At 35.5% G+C, this 25,882-nt stretch overlaps 1 protein-coding gene across 3 annotated transcripts in view; it reads left to right on the forward strand.

The window, feature by feature from the left end:
• The window catches only part of PIP4P2 (phosphatidylinositol-4,5-bisphosphate 4-phosphatase 2), an 87,169-nt gene that overhangs the window by 56,831 nt on the left and 4,456 nt on the right, over positions 1-25,882 (forward strand). For all 3 annotated transcript variants that reach the window (XM_036830428.1, XM_036830429.1, XM_036830431.1), the window contains one exon: positions 7,653-7,705. In XM_036830428.1, the coding sequence (XP_036686323.1) occupies positions 7,653-7,705 (53 nt within the window). The remainder of the gene's footprint in view (positions 1-7,652; positions 7,706-25,882) is intronic.

Raw genomic sequence — 25,882 nt, forward strand, 5'->3', positions numbered from 1 at the left:
TTCCAGTCTAATAGGAGAAAGACAATTAAAACAAGAATTATATGAAATCTAGTTAGGCTAAAGCAGAGAAATACAGAGTGTTCTTAGTGTACATACGGAAGCATCTAGCCTAGAGGAAGTGACATTATCCTAAGAGTAATGGAAAGCTAAAGCAGAGCTTTATAATTAATTCTGTGTATATGGATGCTATGTCTATAATAGATTGCATATGGGCAAGCCTGAAGAAACACAAGACCAGATATTTAGGTTTTATTATTCAGAAAAGTGATGATGATGGTCATGAATAGCATAAAGAATTTGAGAGAGAATTGGCCATACTGATATTAGTGTAGACAAGGGAATGAGGAAAAAAGTAAAATTAAAAACAACTGTTACAAAGGTTTAGATTTAATTTTTTGAAATCATCTGGAAGTGAATTCTAGAGAATGATCCAAGTTGAGAGGTTAGATAGATGTGTGTAACATGGCTTTTATTAAAATTTATGCATTTATATATTTTCTCCACAGAAGAAAATTACTAAAGTAATTTGCAAGTCAGAAATGAACTTCTAAAAGTAAGCGCCTTCTTACTTAATATTCAGTGCAGGCACGTGAATCATATTAGCATAGTAATTATGATTTTAAAACTTTAAGTTTTTGGCAGGAAAGGGTGTTTTGGATTAACATATGGTATTTAAAGATTATTTCAAAATTTCCAGAAAACAAAGTTTTTGGTGACTAGAACAGAGTACATACCTTTAGGGTGGCTATTACCTTGGAGAGTTTCAGACTAATGAGAGATACTGAGTGTTACAAAAAATAAACAGACCTGGAAACTCTTAGTTTTGACTAGAGAACTTCACCTTATCCTTGTTATTATGCTGATCCAAGTAATCTTATATCCTTTGTAGTATTCTTTGCCCTTCAAGTTTTTAACTAATAGGATAATTCATCTACTTATTCCATACTTTGTTTCAGCCTTGGCTTACAAGGTCCAAAAGCAATTGAGAAAAGTTACAAAGTCCAATAGCATTGAAAAATAAAATATGAAATGGTCAGGGAGAATGAAAAATAGGACAGAAATATGATGAAGTCATGCATAAGTATATAAGTATGCATAATATTTATTCCTGTGCAGTTGTTAAAATTTTACTGAATGTTAGCTATGAGCCTTCTATGGTTAATGAAAAGAGGAAAACATAATCTATTACAACAGGGGTCCCCAACTCCCAGGCCATGGACTGATAGTCATCTGTGGCCTGTTAGGAACTGGGCCTTACAGCAGGAAGTGAGCAGCAGGCGAGCGAGCGAAGCTTCATCTGTATTTATAGCTGCTCCCCATTGCTCGCATTACTGCCTGAGCTCTGCGTCCTGTCAGATCAGCAGCAGCATTAGATTCTCATGGGAGTGCAAACCCTACTATGAACTGCGCACGCGAGGGATCTGGGTTGCGCGTTCCTTATGAGAATCTAATGCCTGATGATCTGAGGTGGAGCTAAGGCGGCGATGCTAGTGCTGGGGAGTGGCTGCAAATACAGATTATCATTAGCAGAGAGGTTTGACGGCACAAAGATCATAATAAATCAATTGCTTGCAGACTCATATCAAAACCCTATCAGTGAGTGGCGAGTGACAATTAAGCTGCATTTGGTGGCAGGCTTTATAGTGGCAAGTGAGTTGATGTACTTCAGTTGTACAGCTGCATCTAATGGCAGGCTTTAAGTCAGAATCCAACACTTATTTTAGTTCGCGCATGGCCCTCCCATTATTTTGTCTACCACTTCCATCCGCGCCTCTTTCCCGCACTGCGCACTTGTCTCAGTCACAGTTTTGATAAGCCCACAAGCTAACCCTAGCCAAAATGAGTAAAAAACAAACGTTGCTGGAGAGCTTCTTTGAAAAGGGGGAGAGACCCAATGATTAGACAGCAGAAGACTCTAAGACTCTAAGACTGCTAACGAAAAGAAAGCTGCAGTTAAAAGAAAATACCAAGTGTCCTACTTAAATTATAGGTTAATTGCCACAGGTGATTCACATTCTGCAAGTCTGCCTTGTATAAAATGTGGCGACTGGCTAGCCAATGAAGCCATGAAACCTTCAAAACTGCTTCGCCACATGGAGACCAAGCACCCTGCATTAAAAGACAAGTCTTTGGAGTTTTTCAAAAGAAAAAAATGTGAACATGAAGAACAGAAGCAATTATTGAAAGCCACCACTTCATCAAATGTGTCTGCATTGAGAGCATCATTCTTAGTGGCTAACCGCATTGCTAAAGCTAAGAAGCCCTTTACTATTAGTGAAGAGTTGATCCTGCCTGCTGATAAGGATGTTTGTCATGAACTTTTAGGAGAGGCTGCAGTTCAGAAGGTGATACGTGTTCCTCTTTCGGCTAATACCATAACTAGATGAATTAGCAGAGGATATTGAGGCACAATTGTCAAAGAGAATTAATGAGTCACCGTGGTATGCAATCCAGGTTGACGAGTCTACCAATGTTGACAACAAGGCAACAATGCTTGCTTTTGTGTGATATATTTTTCAGGAGGATGTGCATGAGTATATGTTATGTGCAATTTTGTTGCCAACCAACATCACAGCTGTAGAACTATTCAAATCTTTGAATGATTATATATCAGGAAAACTGAATTGGTCATTTTGTGTCGGGATATGCAGATGGAGCAGCTGCCGTGACTGGATGGCTTTCTGGTTTCACTACTCTGATCAAGGAGGTCGCTTCTGAATGTGAGTCTACACACTGTGTCATCCATAGAGAAATGCTGGCTAGCTGAAAAATGTCACCTGAACTTAACAACGTTTTGCAGAATGTGATTAAAATTATCAACCACATTAAAGTACATGCTCTTAACTCACATCTGTTTGCGTGACTCTGTGAGGAGATGGACACAGAGCACACACATCTTCCCTTATATACAGAAGCGAGATGGCTTTCTAAAGGTAGATCACTGACCAGAGTTTCTGAGTTATGAGACCCGCTCCAGAGATTTCTTTTAGAAAAACAGTCACCACTGGCCGCACATTTCAGTGACACAGAATGGGTTGCAAAACTTGCTTACTTGTGTGACATATTCAACCTGCTCAATGAACTCAATCTGTCACTTCAGGGGAGAATGACAACTGTGTTCAATTCGGCAGATAAAGTGGCTACATTCAAAGCCAAACTGAAATTATGGGGGCGACAAGTGAACATTGGGGTTTTTGTCAAGTTTCAAACATTAGCAGAGATTTTGAAAGAGACTGAGCCAGGGCCTTCTTTTTCCCAGCTGGTGCATGATCACCTATCTCAAAATGATCAAAAGAGTTTGAGCATTACTTCCCAACCAGAAAAGACCCCTGAATTGGGAAGGAATGGATCTGCGACCCATTTGTGAATAAGCCAGGTGAATCAACTTTGTCCGTGCTAGAAGAGGATCAACTGCTTGAGACTGAGGATGACAGTGGCCTTAAAAGTATGTTTGAGACAACTTCAAATCTCCATACGTTCTGGATTACAGTCAAGGCAGAATATCCTGAGATTGCCACAAAAGCACTGTAGAGCCTGCTTCCACTTCCAACATCCTGTCTTTGTGAAGCAGGGTTTTCTGCAGTGACAGCAACCAAAACGAGATTACAGAGTAGACTGGACATAAGCAACACACTTCCGGTGTCACTGTCTCCCCTCAGCCCCCGATGGGACCATCTATTTGCAGGAAAACAAGCTCAGGGCTCCCACTGATTCCGCATTATGGTGAGTTGTATAATTATTTCATTATATATTACAATGTAATGATAATAGAAATAAAATGCACAATAAATATAATGTGCTTGAATCATACTGAAACCATCCCTTACCCCCTCCCCCCGGTCCATGGAAAAATTGTCTTCCATGAAACCGGTCCCTGGTGCCAAAAAGGTTGGGGACTGTTGTATTACAAGATATTTGTGAAGTTTTCATAAAAGTTCACATAGGAGCTTTTACTGGAATACTGAGACCTATGAGAGAATTATTCCCATGGATTAAGATAAAACAACACTATAATGGACTGTGTCCTCAACAATATTCTTTATTTATAATAACATAATACAATGTAATATAATATCACTGTTCTAATGCTAAAATTAAATTTACTAGGAATTCACACTATTCACAGTATTCATTTAACAGCCTGGCTGGAACCATGGATAATGTTGAGAAAAGCTAGATTTGTGCTTTCCAAAGTGTATTCATCAGAACACTCATTTTATAGGATAATAATAAGTGTTATGCCAGTAAAGAGTTCCAGGATCATTGGGAATTTCTAAGATTAAAAAATCAAGCAGAATTTTTATAGTTATATTCTTTAGCACTTTTATTATGTAATATGTTAAAATAATAATAATTAAATGACGTTAAATGATTAAATAATAATTAACTTAATTATTATAATTAAATTAATTAAACTTAATTTCTTATAATAAATAAATAATGTTAAAGTCCAAGAGGAAGTTTTATGTAGTATTTGCAAACAATTTTGAGGGGATTGTCTAGCCAGACCAATGTTTTAGGAGACATTGTTTAGAAAATAATTTTCCAGAAGAATAAAGGTAATACAAGCTAGTCCTCCATGAATGTAAAGAAGTTTCTTAAGACAACTGAACAACAGAGAGTTTAATATTGCATCTATGTGGGGCAGGTATTCACTGTTGCTGTTGAAAGGCAGGTCCACATTCTGTGTAGGGTTGACATTTTCCAATAAAATCTACAATATGTGCCTGAATAATAGATGATGGCTCAAACTTTGCCCTGAAGTGGGCCAGTGTAGTACCTTCAGACAGGTTCAGATTTTCTTCACTAGTTCATAGGGTTCTATGGTTTGGTGGCTTAGCAGAGAGTGGCAGCAGTTTTAACTTGAACATACTTTAAAATAATCACACCAGTTGCCTATTGTATCCATTAAAAAATAAAACCTAGTAAGGTACTATCAAATGACTAGTTTTAGCAGTATAACTTTCTTACATGCCTTCTAAAATCAATTTAAAAATATACCTCAGGGAAACTAAGTTTATCTGTTATACAGAATGATTAGAAATAAGCCAAATATTGGAAGACCTCTACTAAAAATAATTGGGTTTTAGAGAAGTTGCTTTTAATCGTTCTGATAGAAAATATCTATTTTTCACAATAACCAAAATATGGAAACAGCGCAAATGTCCACAATGGATAAATGGATAAAAAAGATGTGGTACATATATACACAATGGAATATTATTCAGCCATGGGAAAGGAGGATATCCTACCATTTGTGACAACATAGAGGGACCTTGAGCACATTTTGCTAAGGGAGATGAGTCAGTCAGAGAAAGATGAGTACTGTATGATACCCCTTATATCTAGAATAGAAAAAATTCAAACCTGTGAAAAACAGGAAAATGGTGGCTACCAGAGAATGGGAGGTGGAGGATAAGATTGATAGTACAAACTTGTAACAATAAATAAGTCACAGGGATCTAATGCACAGAATAATGAATAGAGACAATAATATTGTACTATAATTATGTAATTGATAAATATCACTACAGAGGCAACCATGTTACAAGATATATATATATCAAAGTAATAGACTATATACATTAAATCTGTACAGTGTTACATATCAAATTTATTCAATTAAAAAAACAGGAAAAATTAGATTTTTTTTTCTATTGACACTTCAAGGTTTGGTAGTAAAATTTTAAGAGTGCAGAGGCTGCATTTTAAACAAGAGAATAGTAGTAAATCCTTTCAAAATCCCAGGTATTTGCATTCATTCAAATAGATTATGACAAAATTATTTCTAATAATAAATATTTTTCTATTCTTAGTTTGCTGCATTTAAGTGAGTACTTACAGATAACAACAAAACCAGATGTGTTAGGTTGCTGGCTGTATAACTTACTAATCATACAATAGAGTCTTAGTTGTTTGTTAGTAATAATTGAATTTATCATATATAATCTGTGCTAAAATGATAAAATTGGACTAAATAATCTCCCGTAGGTTGGTCATCTAAAATTCTAGATTTTCTGTGCCAGTGTGTTAGCCTTCAAGCTTGGATTTTGAGTTACCTTTCTCTTAAGGGTTTCATAATTGCTTCCTCAGCCACTTTGCTTCTCTTAACAATGAAAAACTTAAGTTTGTTATTTATGAATAAAATTTGAAATGGCATCACAAGTTCAACAACTATCCTAAAACTAATTTCAAAAACATGAAAAAGTACTTAGTAAGATTTCTGTATTCTTCACTTCTTAATGTTCTATGCCAATTTCTGTAGAAATCTATGTAAATCTGTTTAGTACATTAATTTAAACATTTTTACTATTAAGAATAAATTAACTTGTTATAAAATAAATAATAAAAGGAACAGTTAATGCTGCTTGAAAAAAAATGTAGCCTTCGTTTGGCATTCTCAGATATTGAAAAATTATCATTGTGAAAAGAGTGAACATTCATGTAAAGTTTCATTTCTAGTTTATTTACCTTGGGACTCTATATTCCTACTGTGATTGAGAGAGATTATTTCAAGGTTAAGTAACTTTCAGGAGGTTTGAAATAAAAATGAAGAAAAAGAAGTCCAAACAAACTCAGATTTATTTGTTCTTTTTTAAAAGCTAATCATTAAAAAATTAAAAAGAAAAAATAGTCAAGTATCAGATACTTTCTGAAAGTTTTCCTCTATTATGTGGAAAACATTTGAATATGCATAACTTATTGAAGCCCTACTATACCTAGAACTTGAGAGTTATGAAGAAAACTGAGTGACCTGGAATCCTAAGCAAAAATTAATTTTAGTGAAAGAAAAGTTATTTTGATGATAAAACTGCTAATGTACTTAACGGAATTATACAAAAGAAATATACACTTTACAAGAAGATATATAGAAAAGCAAAAAATGGAAGGGGAGGAAGGTATTTTGAAATATATTTTTTGTGGTAAAGGGTTACTTTATTATTTTTTTTTTAATTTTTAAGTTTTACTTTAAATGTATATTGTACCTCCTTTCAAAGACTTTACTACCAGTAAGCTGTTTCAAGCATCTGAATAACAATACTGTGAGGAAGGTAGCCCATTTTATTACCTACATTGCAGGGAAGAAAATGGAAAGAAAGTTGTCTGTAGAAGGAATGTATTTTGTTACATAGAATAAGCAACTATAGAACAGAAAGCAGCTTCCTGACATTAGTTCTACCTGTATCTAATTTGTTTAGTTTATTTACTTTGTGCATTTTCTACATAAATAGAATAGTTGCATTTTTAGTAATGAGTCTAAATACTCATGTATTTAAAAGCTAATCATCAATATTTAGAGGAAAAACAACATTGAAGGTACATGAAATATGTTTTTATTTTCTGGCAGTGGACTGAAACATAAAGCTGAATGAAATGACCCAAATTACAACATTACATCCAGTTTTCATTGTAAAGCAAACCTAGATTGCATCAGAACCTTGAAAAAATCATGGGAACTGTTTCAGAGGGGAATCCCAAGCTTTATTTTAAGGGAGAGGGAGATGTGTTGGAGGGGAAAAGCTCATATAACTATGAAAAGGTTGATGGCTTCTGCTGTGATCCCTGAGGACATTTGAACTAAAAGAAACATCTTATCAGATTGGATAGTTTTCAGTTTTTGTTTTCAACCTCTCTTCTTATTTGTTTTACAGTGGATGGAACTGAGGTTCAACACTCTGGCAAAATGCCCACACTGCAAAAAAATGTAAGTTCTGTACCACTGGAAATACTGTTGGGAAATATTTGAGAACAATTTAAAGAGTTCAGAATTCTCACTTAAGTAAATTTTGATGTTAAGACATACTATGGGATGAATGCATGGTTAATATATTTATGCTTTTCAAGACTAAAAAAAAGACATCTTTGAACTGATTAATCTATTCCATTTTGAAATTGAAATGATTGGATCTATTCTCTAAAGGTAAATCAACTTACCTTTAGACAAAGTGAAAATTACTAAAATTATCAGTAACCTGGTAATGATTTTCAAATGTTCTAAGTGGTTATAATCTGTTGCAAATAATCTAAAATTTATATTTTTAAAATGGACTGTATAAAAAAATGGACTGTAATCTTGGAAAAAACCAAATTTTGGGGGGTTTATAATTAGGAAGTTGGATGGCAAAGTTTTTATAATTATTTATCTCTCTTCAGTCAATTTCTCTGTATTCCTAAATGGTGTACCTAAGGAAAATAACAAAAGGCAATATAAAAATGGGAGAAACTAGAAGACATTTTGATTAAAGACATTTTATGCCATCTATGTTGAGAGACCCCAAGTCACCCTAAGATTTTTTGACTTTCTAGGAGAACTAATAGGACTTAGTATACAGTTGTACTCACAGCTTTATGGTGAAAGTATGCAAAGCAAAATCAGCAAAAGAAAAAGGCATGTGGGGCAAAATCTGGAGGAAACCAAGAGCAAGCTTTTAAGAGTCCTCTCCCAGTGGAGTCATAACAGGACTTCATTCCTCCAGCAATGAATTGTTACAACATATGTGAAATGCTTTTGACCAGAGAAGCTTATTAGGTCTAATTGGAGCTGGTCACATAGGCACCTGCCGCATAGCACATGCCACAATTCCATACTCCCAGAAGGAAAGCAGGTATTTGGCATAAGCCATATTGGTTGTACAAGTAATTTAGGCATAGCAACCCACTCTTATCAGTAAGGGAATAGTTAGAACTTTTTTGAAATCTAAGTTCCCAGGTGTCAGCCAAGGGCTTACCTTACAAGCCAACTTGTCTAAGGATAGCAGTGTTAGGCCTGCTATACTCTTTTCTGCACAGCATCTATTTTGATAATAAAATTCAAAAATTACTGTTTTCCACTTGCATGTGTGGAAAGTAAGCAAAGGAAATTAGACTGGAATGTTTTGATAATTAGTATTTAAAATAAAAATTATCAGCTCATAGTTACATTTTTGTGATCCTTAGAATAATATAAATACTATATCTATTTTGAGAGTAAAGTAATCCTAAGAGTGGTTTATAGGAGGAAAGAATTTAAAAGTGTCTGCAAAGTAGAATATATGTAATAAAATATCACCATTTATTTGTGCTAGATCTGATTCCAACTAAATATAATCCTGTGAGAATAACTTCTTTACAGCACATTTCTAGCTTCAAAGGAACAGATATTTCCCTTTATATTTATTTGTGAAATTAATCATATGAATGCTTAACTTAGCTGAATCCAGGACAAGTCTGTACATGGAGAAGCAAAGTGGATAACCCCAAATAAGTGCACAGAAAAATATATACTTCAGGGGCATACCAAATACATGTGTGTGTGAATATGTCTGTGAATAATCCATATTTCTGTATGTTATCTGTATTTTCACAAAAATGAAGGCAATTAAATTTCATATATCTTTACGAAGAACATTAAATTGGATTTAAAAAATCTTTTAGAAAATAAAAAAACTTCTAATGATTAGCAGATTGTGTGCTAAGCACAGTGATTGTTGCTTTGTGTACACATATATATTAGCTGTAATCTTTACAAAAATCCTGGATAGCGAGAATTATTATCCTCATTTTATAGATGAGGAACTGTTAGAAAGGATAAGGATTTTGCTCAAGTGATTTGCTTGGTTGGTTAATTATTTTAGAACAATGGCAATATTTTGCTAATAATAAAGAAGTATTGAATGTCTAGATATTCTACCATTGGTTAAGGTATCACAAGACTGTATTAATGTGGAGAAGAATTTATCAATTACTTAAGAAAAAACTTGCTTTGAAATTCACATGAAATAAATCAGCTTAAATATCATTCTTTGAGGACTGTGTATAGAATTGGAATCACATGCTGAGCTTGGAAGGACTTAGGGCATTCATTACTTATTTGAGCAAAGATGCTGTTATTACATGAACACTCATGGGTCATATCTAGATTTCTTTTCTTTTTGAATGTTTTTCTTAACAAACTGATGAGTCATCTGTTGAAGTAAGATTCTGAGATTTTTATTTCTTTAAACTCAAATAGCAAATGTCCTAAAATTATTTTTAAGTTATAGAAGTTACTAAATCATTGCTATGAAACTAGCGTGTTATTTTTATATCTCACAAAACAAGTGGGGAATACCTTCCCCCAGGGCTCCAGAGACCAAGAAGCATTTTTTATCTCACTGTTTTTTATTCATGCAATCACTGAGGCTATTGTAGCTGAAGGTGAGGTTTCTCTTTCAATTGGGCAGCTTGTAGCTACTGCTGGGCAGGAGATGTAGTCCTAGCATTCTGAAATGACAACTTGGACGATATTTCCATGAAGATGTTTTAATGGACTTAAGATTAGTAGACATGGTGATTTAATCCATGATAATTATCAATGAATATCATTTCTCCTACATCACTGAGGTACTTTGGGGATCTCTTCCTGTCATTTTAATCAATAGCAGACTCATTCTCAGAAGTTATCCTTTTATTTTTCTATTTAGTGCTTTCTTTTATAATTATTCATTAATTCAACGTCCTGTGCTAGGTACTAGGTGCTCAAAATAAAGATATAACCTTGCCTTCAAGGGACTTAGTCTTGTGGGTATACAGAAGAGAATAGACAACTACAATAAAGTTTTAAGTGCTTTGGAAGGGTATACCCAGCATGCTCTGCTCTGAAGAGCCCCTAATCCAGACTGGAGGGAAAGGGAATGTGAATGAAGGCTTCCAGGAAGGAGGGATGTTAAAGATGACTGGGAATGATATGAAAAAAAGGGCCAATGGTTCCTTGTAGAAGGAGCAACTTGTGCAAAGGTATAGAGGTACAGAAGAGTCAAAGTATAGGTGTGCTATGAAGGAAATGGAATAGATAGGGTTTAATGTGAAGGGACAAAAGAGAGATTGGGGTCAAGAATGACCTTGTATCTGAGAGGCTGTAGAACCATTCACTAAGATAGTGAATGAAAGATCTAGAAGAACTGTGTCCAGCAGAGAGATGATATGCTCATTATGAATGTACGTATAGAGAGACTCTTAGGTTTTCTAGATTGGCTAGATCATCATCCCTTGAAATTCAGATCCATCTACCTGCTTTTCAAACCACCAATCTTGCATCAATATGGTCATGGCTTCTTCCTTCCTTTACCAAGACAACTGAGAGCTGAAAATATTCTATGCTGATTAGCTCTTTACAAATGTAGAGCTTTACATTTCAGCTAAACCCTTGCTTGATATTCCCTATTTAAGTGTCCTTGATTAACTCTCTCCCCCATTCCTCAAAGTGGTTATCTCCAGATATTTTCTGTTCCTCTTAAACCCCCATCCCTCATACCCTCTTCTCTATCTCAGCAAATGAGTTGCCTTCTTCCTGTCTCTCTCAAATATTTGAGGCTATCTGTGACCTCCCTCATCTTCACACTTCCTACCTATAAACATTTTTTATATCTATGCTCACTTTATTTCTTCTTCTCAGAGGGATGCATGTCTCTTCCTTTCAAGGCATATCTCTTTAGTTCATCTTGGCACCGCATTCCTCCAGGAGTAAAGTAGAATTAGCGTCAGTCCCCACTAGGCCACTGAATTTGCTCTGACAAAATTCATGCCCCAATTGCAAATTTTATTTTTTATTTTTTAAGTTTACTTTTAATTGAAGTTTAGTCGAATTACAATGTTGTGTTATTACTGCTGTACAACAAAGTGACTCACATACATATATATACATTCTTTTTCATATTCTTTTTCATTATGGTTTATCCCAAGATATTGAATATAGTTCTCTGTGTTATACAGTAGGACCTTGTTGTTTATCCATTCTATATATATCAGTTTGCATCTGCTAATCCAAACTCCCAATCCAACCCTCTCACCACTTGGCAACCACCAGTCTATTCTCTATGTCCCTGATTCTGTTTCTGTTTCATAGATAGGTTCATTTATGTCATATTTTAGATTCCACATATAAGTGATATCATATGGTATTTGTCTTTCTCTTTCTGATATACTTCACTTAGTATGATAATCCCTAGTTGCATCCATGTTGCTGCAAATGGCATTATTTCATTTTTTTCTATGGCTGAGCAGTATTCCATTGTATATATGTACCACATCTTTTTCTTTAAATCTTTTTTTTTTAAATATTTATTTATTAGGCTGTGTCGGGTCTTAGTTGTGGTGCGCAGGCTCTAGAGCACTTTGCAGCATGTGGGATCTTAGTTCCCCGACCAGGGATTGAACTTGTGTCCCCTTCATTGGAAGGTGGATTCTTAACCACTGGACCACCAGGGAAGTCCCTGTACCACATCTTCTTTATCCATTCATCTGTCAACGTACACTTCGGTTGTTTCCATGTCTTGGCTATTGTGAATAGTGCTGCTATAAACATAGACATGCATATATCTTTTTGACATACAGTTTTGTCAGGATATATGCCAGAAGTGGGATTGCTGGATCATATGGTAGTTCTATTTTTAGTTTTCTGAGGAGCCTCCATAATGTTTTCCAAAGTGGCTGCACCAAATTACATTCCCACCAACAGTGTAGGAGGGTTCCCTTTTCTCCACACCCTCTCCAGCATTTGTTACTTGTAGACTTTTTAATGATGGCCATTCTGACTGATGTGAGGTGGTACCTCATTGTAGTTTTGATTTGCATTTCTCTAATAATTAGCGATGTTGAGCATCTTTTCATGTGCCTATTGGCCATCTGTATGGCTTCTGTGGAGAAATGTCTCTTTAGGTCTTCTCCCCATTTTTCAATTGGGTTTGTTTTTTTGTTGTTGAGTTGTATGAGCTGTTTGTATATTTTGGAAATTAAGCCCCTGTCAGTCGCATCGTTTGCAAATATTTTCTCCCATTCTGTAAGTTGTCTCTTTGTTTTGTTTATGGTTTACTTTGTTGTGTAAAAGCTTGTTAATTTGATTACATCTTATTTGTTTATTTTTGTTTTTATTTCTATTGCCTTGGGAGACTGACCTAAGAAAACATTTGTACCATTTACATCAGAGAATGTTTTGCCTATGCTATCTTCTAGGAGTTTTATGGTGTCATGTCTTACGTTTAAGTCTTTAAGCCATTTTGAATTTATTTTTGTGTACAGGGTAAGGGTATGTTCTAACTTCATTGATTTACATGCAGCCGTCCAACTTTCCCAACACCCCTTGCTGAAGAGACTTTTTCCTATTGTATGTTCTTGACTCCTTAGTTGAAAATTAATTGCCTGTAGGTGTGTGGGTTTATTTCTGGGCTGTCTATTCTGTTCCATTGTTCCATATGTCTGTTTTTGTGCCAATATCATGCTGTTTTGATTACTGTAGCTTTGTAGTATTGCCTGAAGTCTGGGATGGTTGTGCTTCCAGCTTTGTTCTTTTTCTTCAGGATTGCTTTGGCAATTCTGGGTCTTTTATGGTTCCATATGAATTTTAGGATTATTTGTTCTAGTTCTGTGAAAAAGGTCATGGGTAATTTGATAGGGATCACATTAAACCTGTAGATTGCTTTCCATTTCTTTGAATCACCTTCAGTTTTGTTTATTAATGTTTTATACTTCTCAGCATATATGTCTTTCACCTCCTTGGTGAGGTTTATTCCTAAGTATTTATTTTTTGGGTTGTGATTTTAAAAGGTATTGTTTTTTTACATTCTCTTTCTGGTATTTCATTGTTGGCATAAAGAAATGCAACTGGTTTCTGTATGTTAATCTTATATTCTGATATCTCTCTGAATTCGTTTATCAGTTCTAGTAGTTTTTGTGTGGGGTCTTTAGTGTTTTCTATATATAGAATCATATCATCTGCATATAATGACAATTTTACCTCTTCTCTTCCAATTTGGATACTTTTATTTCTTTTTCTTGTCTGATTGCTGTTGCTAGGACTTCTAATACTATGTTGAAGAGAAGTGTGAGAGTGGCATCCTTGTCTTGTTCCAGATTTTAGCAAGAAGCCTTTCAACTTTTTGCCATTTCATTTTATATTGGCTGTGGGTTTGTCATGAATAGCTTTTACTATTTTGAGATATGTTACCTCTGTACCCACTTTGGTAATAATGTTTATCATGAATGGATGTTGAATTTTGTCAAATGCTTTTTCTGTATCTATTGATATGATCATGTGGTTTTTGTCCTTTCTTTTGTTTGTGTGGTATATTACATTGATTTGCATATGTTGAACCATCCTTGTGAACTTGGGATGAATCCCACTTGGTCGTGGTTTATGATCTTTTTTATGTGTGGCTGGATTTGGTTTGCTAATATTTTGTTGAGAATTTTTGCATCTACATTCATCAAAGATATTGGTCTGTAATTTTCTTTTTTCATGGTGTCTTTGTCTTGTTTTGGTATCAGGGTGATGGTGGCTTCATAGAATGTCCTTCAGAGTGTTCCTTCCTCTTTAGCTTTTTGGAAGAGTTTGAGAAGGATCAGTATAAGTTCTTCTTTGTATGTTTGGTAGAATTCACCTGTGAAGCCATCTGGTTCTGGACTTTTGTTTGTAGGGAGTTTTTAAATTCCAGATTCTATTTCATTTCTAGTGACTGGTCTGTATGTTTTTAGAAGAATGTTCATTTCTCCTAGGTCTTTGAATTTGTTGGCCTATAATTGTTCATAGTATTCCCTTGTGGCTTTTTGTATTTCTGTGGTATCAGTTTTTATGTCTCCTATTTCATTTCTTGTTTATTTGTATTCTTTCTCTTTTCTTCTTGGTGAGCCTGGCCAGAGGTTTGTCAGTCTTGTTTATCCTTTCAAAGAATCAACTCCTGGTTTTATTAATTTTTCTTTTTTTTTTTTAAATCTCTGTTTTGTTTATTTCCTCTCTGATCTTTATTATTTCCTTTCTTCTGCTGACTCTAGGTTTTGTTTGTTCTTTTTCTAATTCTTTTAAGTGGTATGTTAGGTTGTTTATTTGAGATTTTTCTTGTTTTCTGAGGAAGGCCTGTATCTCTATGAACTTTCCTCTGATAACTGCTTTTGCTGTATCCGATAGGTTTTGTATGGTTGTGTTTTCATCGTCATTTGCCTCAAGGTATTTTTTTATTTTTTACTTATTTTTAAATTAATTTTTATTGGAGTATAGTTGCTTTACTAATACTAATGTTGTATTAGTTTCTACTGTATAACAAAGTGAATCAGCTATACATATATCCCCTCTTTTTTGGATTTCCTTCCCCTTTAGGCCACCACAGAGCACAGAGTTCCCTGAGCTATACAGTAGGTTCATATTAGTTATCTATTTTATACATAGTATCAATAGTGTATATATGTCAATCCCAATCTCCTAATTCCCCCCAACCCCCTCTTTCCCCCTTGGTATCCATACATTTGTTCCCTATGTCCGTGTCTCTATTTCTGCTTTGCAAATAAGATCATCTATACCATTTTTCTAGATTCCACATATGTGCATTAATATACAATATTTGTTTTTCTCTTTCTGACTTACTTTACTCTAGGTCCATCCACTTCTCTACAAATTATCCAGTTTCGTTCCTTTTCATGGCTGAGTAATATTCCATTGTATATATGTACCACATCTTCTTTATCCATTCCTCTGTTGATGGTCATTTAGGTTGCTTCCATGTCCTGGCTATTGTAAATAGTGTTGCAATGATCATTAGGGTGCATGTGTCTGTTTGAATTATGGTTTTCTTTGGGAATATGCCCAGTAGTGAGATTGCTGGGTCATATGGTAGTTCTATATAGGTATTTTGTTTAAATTTCATCTCTGATGTCATCATTGACCCATTGGTTTTTTAGTAGCATGTTGTTTAGTCTCCATGTAATCATTTTGTTCTCATTTCTTTTTCTGTGGTTAATTTCTAGTTTCATGCATTATAGTCAGAAAAGATGCTTGAGATAATTTCTATACTCTTAAATTCGTTGAGGCTTGTTTTGGCCCTAGTATGTGATCAATCCTTGAGAATGTTACATGTGCCCTTGTTTTTTTTGGATGTCATGTCCTGAAAATATCAATTAAGTCTAACTGTTCTACTGTATCATCTATTATCTCTGTTGCCTTATTGATTCTTTGTCTGGAAGATCTGTCCATTGATGTGACTGGGGTGTTAAAGTCTCCTGCTATTATTGTATTCCTGTCAATTTCTCCCTTTATGTCTGTTAGTATTTGTTTTATGTATTTGGGTGATCCTGTATTAGGTACATATACGTTGATGAGTGTAAAATCCTCTTCTTGTAGTGGTCCTTTTATCATTATATAGTGTCCTTCTTTATGTTTCTTTATGGCTTTGTTTTAAGTTCTATTTAGTCTAAGTATTGTGACTCCCACTTTCTTGTCATTTCAGTTTGCATGGAATATCTTTTTCCATCCCCTCACTTTCAATCTATTGTGTTCTTTGCCCTAAAGTGAGTCTCTTGTAGGCAGCATATCATAAACTCTTGTTTTTTTTATCCAATCTGCCACTCTGTGTCTTTTGATTGCAGCATTGAGTGCATTGATTTTTAAGGTACTTCTTGATAGATATGTATTTATTGCAATTTTAAACTTTGTTTTCCCATTGATTTCATATTTCTTCTTTATCCCTTTCTTTTTCTTTTTGTTCTTACTTTTGTAGCTTGATGATTTTCTTTTGTATTATACTTATGTTCTCTTCTTTTTGGTTTTTGTAAATCTATGGTATGTTTTTGATTTGTGGTTACCCTGTTTATCAACTATGTTAACCCCTTCCTATATCTACTTGCCTTAGACTGGTAGTCATATTGGCTCAAACACATTCTAGGGAAAAAAATCTACATTTTCTTACTATCCTCCCCCACATTTTATGATTTTGATGTCCTCTTTTACATCGTCATGTTCATCCTTTTGCTGTTCATTGTGGTTATCATAACTTTCACATAAAAATTTTTTGATTTTTTTTTTTAATCTGTGTACTGGCTTATTTAAGTAATTTATTTTCCAATTGTGATTTTCTCTTTTCTATAGATTCTTACTTCTTTTCTATTTAGAGAAGACCTTTCAATATTTCCTTTAGGATAGGTTTAGTATTGCTGTATTCTTTTAGCTTTTGCTTGCCTGAGAAATTCTTTGTCTCATCTTCTATTCTAAATGATAATCTTGCTGGGTAGAGTATACTAGTTTGCAGATTTTTCCCTTTCAGGACTTTGAGTATATCTTGACACTTGCTTTTGGTCTGCATCACTTCTGTAGAGAAATCAGCCTTTTTTGGGTTGCCTTGTAATTAACTCTTTGCTTTTCTCTTGCTGCCTTTAGAATCCTCTATCTTTAACTTTTGCCATTTTTGTTATGTCTTGATGTAGGTCTGTTTGGGTTTATCTTGTTTGGGACCCTCTCTGCTTCCTGTACCTGGATGTCTGTTTCCTTCTTTAAGTTTGGGAAGTTTTCAGCTATAATTTCTTCAAATACATTTTTGATCCCCTTTTCTCTTTCTTCCCCTTCTGGAATCCTTATTATGCATAGGTTGGCATGCTTTATATTATCCCATAGGTCTCTTACATTGCTTTCATTTTTTTTTTTCATTTGGCTTTCTGTCTTCTGTCCTGATTGCATGATTTCCATTATTCTATCTTCTGGGTCACTTATTTGTTCTGCATTATTGTGTTATGTATTACCTTTAGCTCAGCTCTTGTCTCTGCAAATGAGTTTTCTAATTTTTCTTGGTTCCTCTTTATAGTTTCTAGTTCCTTTTTACAATACTCTGCATTTCTGTTGATAGCCATTCTTAATTCCTTCAGTATTTTCATTATCTTCTCTTTGAAATTTGTATCTATTAGACTGAAGAGGTCTGCTTCATTGTTTGTTCTTTCAGGGGTATACTCTTGGTCTTTTAACTGGGAGTGGTTCCTCTGCTTTTTTGTTTTACTTATATTTCTCTTACTCTGTGAATTTAGGAGAAACAATTATCTACTGTGGTCTTGGAGGGCTATTTATATGTAGGGTTGTCCCTGTGTAGCTTGTGTGGGTTTAGTATGTTTGGTGCAAGGGCTGTTTTTAATATGGATGCCTGTTACTTCTTTCTTCAGTGTGTGCTGGTTGTTATTTCCTTGACAGGGGGTGCTGGTTTAGGTTGCTGGTTTCTGGTCTTGGGGTTTTTGGCAGCAGGGGGTGGCTCAGGCACACCCCCTGGGGCATGCGATGGGAATGGAGGTGGCTTACAACCACTCCTGGAGTTCAGATGGGTGGTAGTGGGAGCCCACAACTACTCTTGGGGTCTGGGAGGGCGTTGGTAGGGGGACCATGACCACTCCTGGAGTCCAGAAGGGCATCAGCAGGGGCCCACGACCATTCCTGTGGTCCAGAGGGGAGTCAGCAGGGGGTGGTAACCACCCCTGGGGTCTGGGAGGGTGTTGGCAGGGGCCCAGCGACCACTCCTGGTGTCTGGGCAGGCTGCAGTGGAGGCTCAGGACCACCCTTGGAGCCTGTGCAGGCAGTATCCTGCCTCTGCGAGCACGTGCACAGGGAAAAAAGCTACAATCCAGGTCCCGTCCCTCCCTAGTGCAGTCCCCAAACAATGGCGACTGGCCTCTAAGGTGGCCCAGGCTTCCTTGGCGTACACCCCCAGCAGTGGTCACACTGGATTCCAGCCCCCCCAGTCTGTTTCTACACAGCCAACCCCAGTCTTCTCCCTGGTTCTTATCTCCAAAGCACGAGTTCCAGCACACAGTCCCTGCCAGAACCAGAAGATGGGCGTGCCAGGCTGGGCTGCTGCAAACCGGCTACTAGTGTTGTCCTTGGAGGCTCTGAAGCTCCCCTTCAGTCCCGGCTGATCTCCCCACTGCTGAAAGGGCTTCCCAGGGTGCAGGAATCTTTCCTCTTTCACAGCTCCCTCCCAGGGGCACAGGTCTGGTCCTGATTCCTTTTTCACTTTCTTCTTTCTTCTTTTTTTTTTTTTTTTCTGTTTTCTTTTTTCCCACCCGGTTACATGGAGATTTTCTTGCCCTTTCAGCAGTTTGAGGTTTTCTGCCAGCATTCAGTAGATATTCTGTGAGAATCGTTCCATGTGTAGATGTATTTTTGTTGTATTTGTGAGAGAGGGTGAGCTTCATGTCTGAGTACTTTGCCATCTTGATTGCTCTCCCCACTTGCAAATTTTAATAGATCTGTTCAATCTTCATTTTCTTGTTTTCTCTTTAGTATTTGGTTCTGTTGATTACCCTGCTTTTTTTCCTTAAAATTTGTTCTTCTTTTGGTTTCAGACGTCACTTTCTCCTGGTTTTCTCCCACTTCTCAGAACATTCATTTGCTATCTCCTTTCTTGGCTCCACTTTCTCTTCCAAGTCATTAAATATTGCTATTCTCCAGGATTGGAACCTAATCACAATATATCTGTGCTTTCTCATATGTTTTTATATCATTTATATGCCACTAAATCACAACCAATATACCATTAAATCACCCCAGACCTCTCTTCAGACCTTCAGATGTAAATATACAATCTGTATTCACCATTTGCCTGTAGTTATTTCAACCTGGTGTACCATAGGCATGTCAAACAGAATATATCCAACTTGCCCACCCCACTCTGCAAACTAATTGTACTTGTGTATTGATGAATAACTTACATTAATGAATGTTTTCTTATCTGCTCAGCTGACCAAGCCAGAAATCTGAGTGTGTCTTTATTCACAATATCCAAATGGAAACAGGTCCTGTCAGTTCTGTCTCTTGACATTTCAATTCTGCTCTCCTATTCTTACTATTTCTATTATATATAGTTCAAGCATTCAGGATCTCTCACCAGGACTACTGCAATAGCTTTCTAATTTATCTCTTGGTCTTCAGCCTTATAGTTCTCTTCCAGTTTATTAGAGTAAAGGTCTCCAAGTGAAAATATGATTTCAAACTCTCTGGCTTCAAACCTTTTAGTAGCTCCCAAATTCATGGCCATAGCATACAGCTGTGCAGGTTGTATATTGCACAACCCAAGGAGGTGCCGTTGCCATTGCTGTTTTAGGTTTTTCTATTAGTGCCATATGAAGTATGCTAAGGAAAGATATTTTCTACTTATTGACATAAATGCATCATATAGACTATTACAGGCCCATTGCCTAAAATCCAAAATCAAACTCTAAACTTCTTATCAAGATTTATACAACCCTCCAAGTTTAGATATTTGCCTAACTTCTCTAGTGGTATCTTTATTATGTTTTCTTCTACCTCTACACACACCACCAGCCTCAACAAATTCTTCTACTTCCATAAATATACAAGAGAGTTTCTTGCTTTTGTCCCTTAATCTCCTGCTAGGCCTGGAGTGACCTGGCTCATCCCTTTCTCATTCCTGTTTACTTGGAAAACAACTACTTAACCTCACAGATTAGCTGAAAATCCCTTTAATTTTACTCACTTACAGAAACCTTCTCTGGAAGAAAGGTTATTTTGCTGCTTGTTCCTTGAACAAAAGTATTATTTTTTCTAGCTGAACAATGCTACTGTTAGCAGCTAAGATGACTTACTCTCCCATCTATTCACATCTTACCCTGTCCTTAAGCTTCACCTAATAAAGCCTTCCCTGGCTACCTTATCTGAAAATTGTGCTTAAATAACACTGCTTGGCACCATCTTTATTTTCCTGGTGTCCTTCACAATGCTAGTGTTTCACAGGGGAGTGTTATGAAGGGGGAGGTAAATAATTTGAAGGGTGAATAATCAGATGTTTGAGAAAACTTGCATGATCTTTTCCTCTTGGATAGTCAGTGTCCACACTTTTGTATATTAGAGGCCCTTGACTTTCACATCCAATAATATGAAAGACTAGTTAACTATTACAAATATCCTTTTAAATGCATTGTTCAGCTCATATGAAAGTTAAGAAAATCCCCAGGGAAAAAAAATGGAGAGCAAATGACCACCAGCGCTGTCCTAAGGGTATTTATCAATACTAGGGACCCAGAGACTAGGGTTTCAGTGTTCAAATGAAGAATGAGAGAGAAGGTCTTGGTCTTGCAGAAGGTGGAGATTTGGAATACCATCCCTCCCCACCCCCAATAAAGGACTATTCTTCATGAATAGAGTAGGTCAAGGAAAATGTCCACCAGAAAAGGAAGAATACACATGGAAATTTTTATAAGAACAGTGAATTTCAGGTTTATATTTTACCAGGTTTATATGGTATAAGAAAACCCAGTCCCAGAAATCATTTTAAAGTGGTTTAAGATTGGTATCATTCTAGGGAGCCTGGGAAAAGCAAATGAAAATTCTCTGTGGATGAAGACATTCCTAAACCATGCCTGCTAGGATTTCTTATATTAAGGTCTGTCAAAATAAGTTCTCAACAAAAATACCAACATGAGGAAACAAGATACAATAAGCAGAATTGACATTGATAACAAACAGCATAATTAGACTTCTAGGAACTTCAGATATTATAATGTTAGGTATAGAATATGTTATAACCATGTCTAAAATGTTTTTTTTTTTTTTTAAATAGAATTAAGAGAAGACAGATAAGAGTCTATAAGAAATGACCTGGGCACATACAAAAACCTGTACATGAATGTTCATAGCAACTTTATTCTTAATAGCCTGAAACTGGAGACAACCTAGATGTCCTTCCATGGCTGAACTGTTAAACAAACTGATTTACCCAGACCTTGACATACTATTCAACAGTCAAAGGAATGAACTATTGTTCATCTATGCAACCGTTTAGGTGAATCTTTGGGAATTTATGCTGAGTGAAAACCAGTCACACAAGGTGGCCTACAGCATGATTCCTTTTATATAACAGTTTTGAAATGACAGAATTTTAGGAATGGAGAACAGTTGCATGATGGTGTGGTGAGTACAGGGGGTGGGTAGGCAAGAGGGAAGTGAGTGTCGTTATAAAAGGATCCTTGCAGTGATCGAACTCTTCTGTATCTTAACTGTGGTGGTGGGTACATGAACCTCCACATGGGATAAATTGTACAGAATTAAATATACACATACACACAAATGAATATAAGTAAAACAGGAAATATGAATATCAGTGGATTGTATTAATGTCAATACGCTGGTTATAATATTGTACTGTAGTTTGCAAGATGTTACCACTGGGGGAAATTGGGTAGAGGATGAATGAGAGTGCTCTGTATTATTTCTTATAACTGATTTTGAGTCTACAATTATTTAAAAATAAAAAATTAATTAACCCAAACAATAAGCAGGCAGGTTTTGAAAGATACAATAAAACTTCTGGAAATTAAAAATTACAGAAATGAAAATACAGTGGAACAAGTTAAACAGCAGATCAGATTAAGTTGACAACTAAAGTTGTGGATTGGAAGATAAAGTAAATTACCTAAATCCATCAGAGAGGCAAAGATGAAAATAATATTAAAAGAAATAAATATAAGAGCATCTGATATATTTCTGATCTAGAAGGAAAAACTAGAGAATGGGATAGAGGCATTTTGAAGAGATAATCCCTAAGAATTTTCAGATCTATGAAAGATATGAACCTGTAGATTCAAAAGGAACAATGAAATCCAAGCAGAATAAACAAATATGTTATAGTGAGATTACAGACAACCTAAAATAAATAGAACATATTAAAAGTCAGATTTTTAGTGTGAAAAAGATAGCAGCAAATGTCTCAACTGCAACAATGGAAGCCAAAAAGTTTAAAAATACTTCAAAGTTCTAAGAGAAATTAACTGTAAAATTGTCTAAACCATCACAGACTAATGAAGGTAAAATAAAGATATTTGCAAATGCAGAACCAACTAACCAGCAGTAACAACCAAAACAGACTGGTTACCATTCTGATACCCTCACTAAAAAATTGATAAAAGATGAATTTAGGGAAAATATCCCTGAAGAAATTTCTGCTCTGCAAGAATAAGAAAGTATAAACCAAGAAATTCTAAACATTCATCAGGAACACTAACTATATAAAATACCAAAAACATAACAGTAATAGTATTAATGCTAACAAATTGGGAGAAACAAAAATAGAATTGAATTGAAATATTGGGACTTCCCTGGTGACGCAGTGGTTAAGGATCCACCTGCCAATGCAGGGGACACGGGTTCAAGCCCTGGTCCAGGAAGGTCCCACATGTGGAGCAACTAAACCTGCGAGACACAACTGCTGAGCCCACATGCCACAACTGCTGAAGCCTGCATGCGCCCCCTAGAGCCTGTGCTCCACAACAAGAGAAGCCACTGCAATGAGAAGTCCGTGCACTGCAACAAAGAGTAGCTCCCGCTTGCCTCACCTAGAGAAAGCCCACACGCAGCAACAAAGACACAACACAGCCAAAATTAAATAAATAAATAAATAAATAAATAAATAAATAAATAGATAGATAAATAAAAGAATTGAACTGAAATATTGAAGAACAAGAACATGTAAGATGGGAGTGGAATGTTTAGAGTTAAAGCTTTCTAAGATCTTTGCATTTATTGGGAAGATAGATTTACCAAATGATTTTAGTTTTTAAAAGGTATGCATATTAAAAATTTAAGTGCAAGTGTTAAATAAATAAAAATAAATTGTAAAACTTTCTAAATAGTAGGTAGAAAATGAAATAACAGAATCATAGTCAATCCAAAAGAAGTCCAGAAAAGGGGGTAGAAAAGCAGATAGGGAAACAATAGAAAACCAAAATAACATAGAAGGGATAATCAATATATATTAGTTGTCAGAATATATATAATTAGACTAAACTTGTCAATAAAACTTGCGAGAAATTATCAGACTAGATTTAAATACATCTGTATGCAATTTGAAGAAGAAACACATGAAATATGAGAACATAGAATGAAAGTAAAAGGTGAAACCATGAAACACTAACCAAAAGGAAAGATATACCAGGCAAACACTAACCAACAATAAAATAGCAATAGTAATATTAGTTAAAATAGCAAAGACTGCTGTTCTCTTTTTCCTTGCAGTAGAACTGTCAGTCTTAATGGACACCCAGGTGGAGACTGCATTTCCTAACCTCTCTTGCAGATAGTTGTGACCATGTGTTTATGTTAGGGCCAATGGAATATGAACAAAGTGATGATTACATCTTCCTGATACTCTCCTTAAAGACAAAAACTGTTTGGCCTCCTTTTCTCTCTCTTCCTCCAATTACTTGGAAAAGGCAACTGTAGCAGAAGACTTGTTACCATATTGAGTCAATGGCAATCATAGAACAGATGTAAAAAGAATTATTGTCATTATGGTCACTTCATCAGAAATATAAAGTTTGAACTTGAGTGCAAAAAATAATCTAACTTTGAAATATGTAAAATAAAAATAGATAATTATAAGGAATCTGCTCTTGTAGATCGACATAAATACTATTGACTGAAAAAAAAATGCACAATCTGAGAGCTGTGAGTTTTTATTGGGGACATAATGGGGACTATAGCCCGGGAGACTGCATTTCAGATAGCCCTGAGAAACTGCTCCAAAGAGGGAGGGTGGAAGGTCAGTATAATGTGATTTTGGCAATGGGGGAGTACACGCAGGCAAGCACATATTTTTTGCAGTAGGTTGCTGCTAGTCTCATGAAGATTACCACTAGTCACAAGGAGCAGACATCACCATGAAGGATTTTAGTGCTTTTCTAGATACAAGGAGATAAAAGAATTGGGGTCATAAAATCTGAAAATATCTAACTATCTGAAGACCTGTTCTGCCAGTTTTTCCCAGAGGACAAAGTGCCTCATTCCTGAACTCCACCCTGAACTCCTTTCAGGGGATGTTGAAGGTCAGCAGCTGCAGTGGCTCATGATTTAATCCTTGTAGAGGTAGATGACAAGTGCCAATTTGTAGTTGGCAATACAAAAAGCAAAACTGTAATATTTTTAGAAGAAAAGATAGAAAAATATTTTTATGACAGAAGTAGGAAAGAATTTCCTAGACAAGGCATAAAAAAGTATTAACCTTAGAGGAAAAGATTGATAGTTTTGACTATATTAGAAGTACTTTGTGTTACATTGGTATCATTAGTAAATACTCATGATCAAAATATGTTATTAAAGTTGAATTTATAAAAACAGACTATAAGAAGATATGTGCAGTATATATAGCTGCATGGAATAGTAAGCAGATTATATAAATGTCATCTATGAATCAGTAAGTTAAAGACAGCCCAAGACAGAGACAATAGGTATGAACAAGCAATTAATAGAAAAAGAAAACCGGTAGTCAACCTGCATTTGAAAAGATGTCTAACCTCACTGCAAATTATGGATATACATAATAAAATCACAATGAAATACCATTCGCACTCGTGAAATTGTCAAACATGAGAACAATACCAAGTGTTGAAGGGTTAATGAGGATGTAGGTGGAGCAGTGGAAGCTCTCAAATAATGTTGGTGGGGATATAAATTTGGCATTTGTTAAAATTAAAAACATGTCTACAGTACTACCCAGCAATTCTATTCCTAGGTATATGTTTGAGAAATTCCTGCATATGTACATAAGGAAACATGTAAAAGCAAATTCAAAGTAGCCTTGTTATAATAGCAAAAACATTTAAAGCAAAACAAAACAAAACCCTGACTGCCCATCAACAGGGAGAATGAGTAAGGTGTGTTATTCCATATAATGGAAGATAGTTGTGCAAATGAATGAAGTAAGTTTCCACGTATGACTATGGAAGAGTCTCATGTAGAGTATTGAGGGGAAAAAAAAGCAAGTCACAGAAGCATACAGTTTAACACATGTACGTGTAAAGTTTTAACACTTGCAAAACAATACTATATATTGCATACAGATACCATATTTGTATTAAATGTATAAGAGATTTTATTATGCATGTGATAGGTGTTTTGTCATTGCCTTCTCCCTATGATAAGATGACACTTGGGTTGTAGAGTAGCAGTAGGTTATTTCTTTCCTGGGAAGATTTTCCAGAGGTAGTGACTATTTAAGTTGAGTGATGAAAAATGAGCATGGGTTTTCTAAGTAGAATTCATGCACTGAAATTAATATACTAAAGTGTGTTCCTTTGGCTCACAACAAAACTGCTCTGATATTCACTTAGAACATTT

Source organism: Balaenoptera musculus, chromosome 17, assembly GCF_009873245.2.
Source record: "Balaenoptera musculus isolate JJ_BM4_2016_0621 chromosome 17, mBalMus1.pri.v3, whole genome shotgun sequence".
Classification (NCBI taxonomy): domain Eukaryota; kingdom Metazoa; phylum Chordata; class Mammalia; order Artiodactyla; family Balaenopteridae; genus Balaenoptera; species Balaenoptera musculus.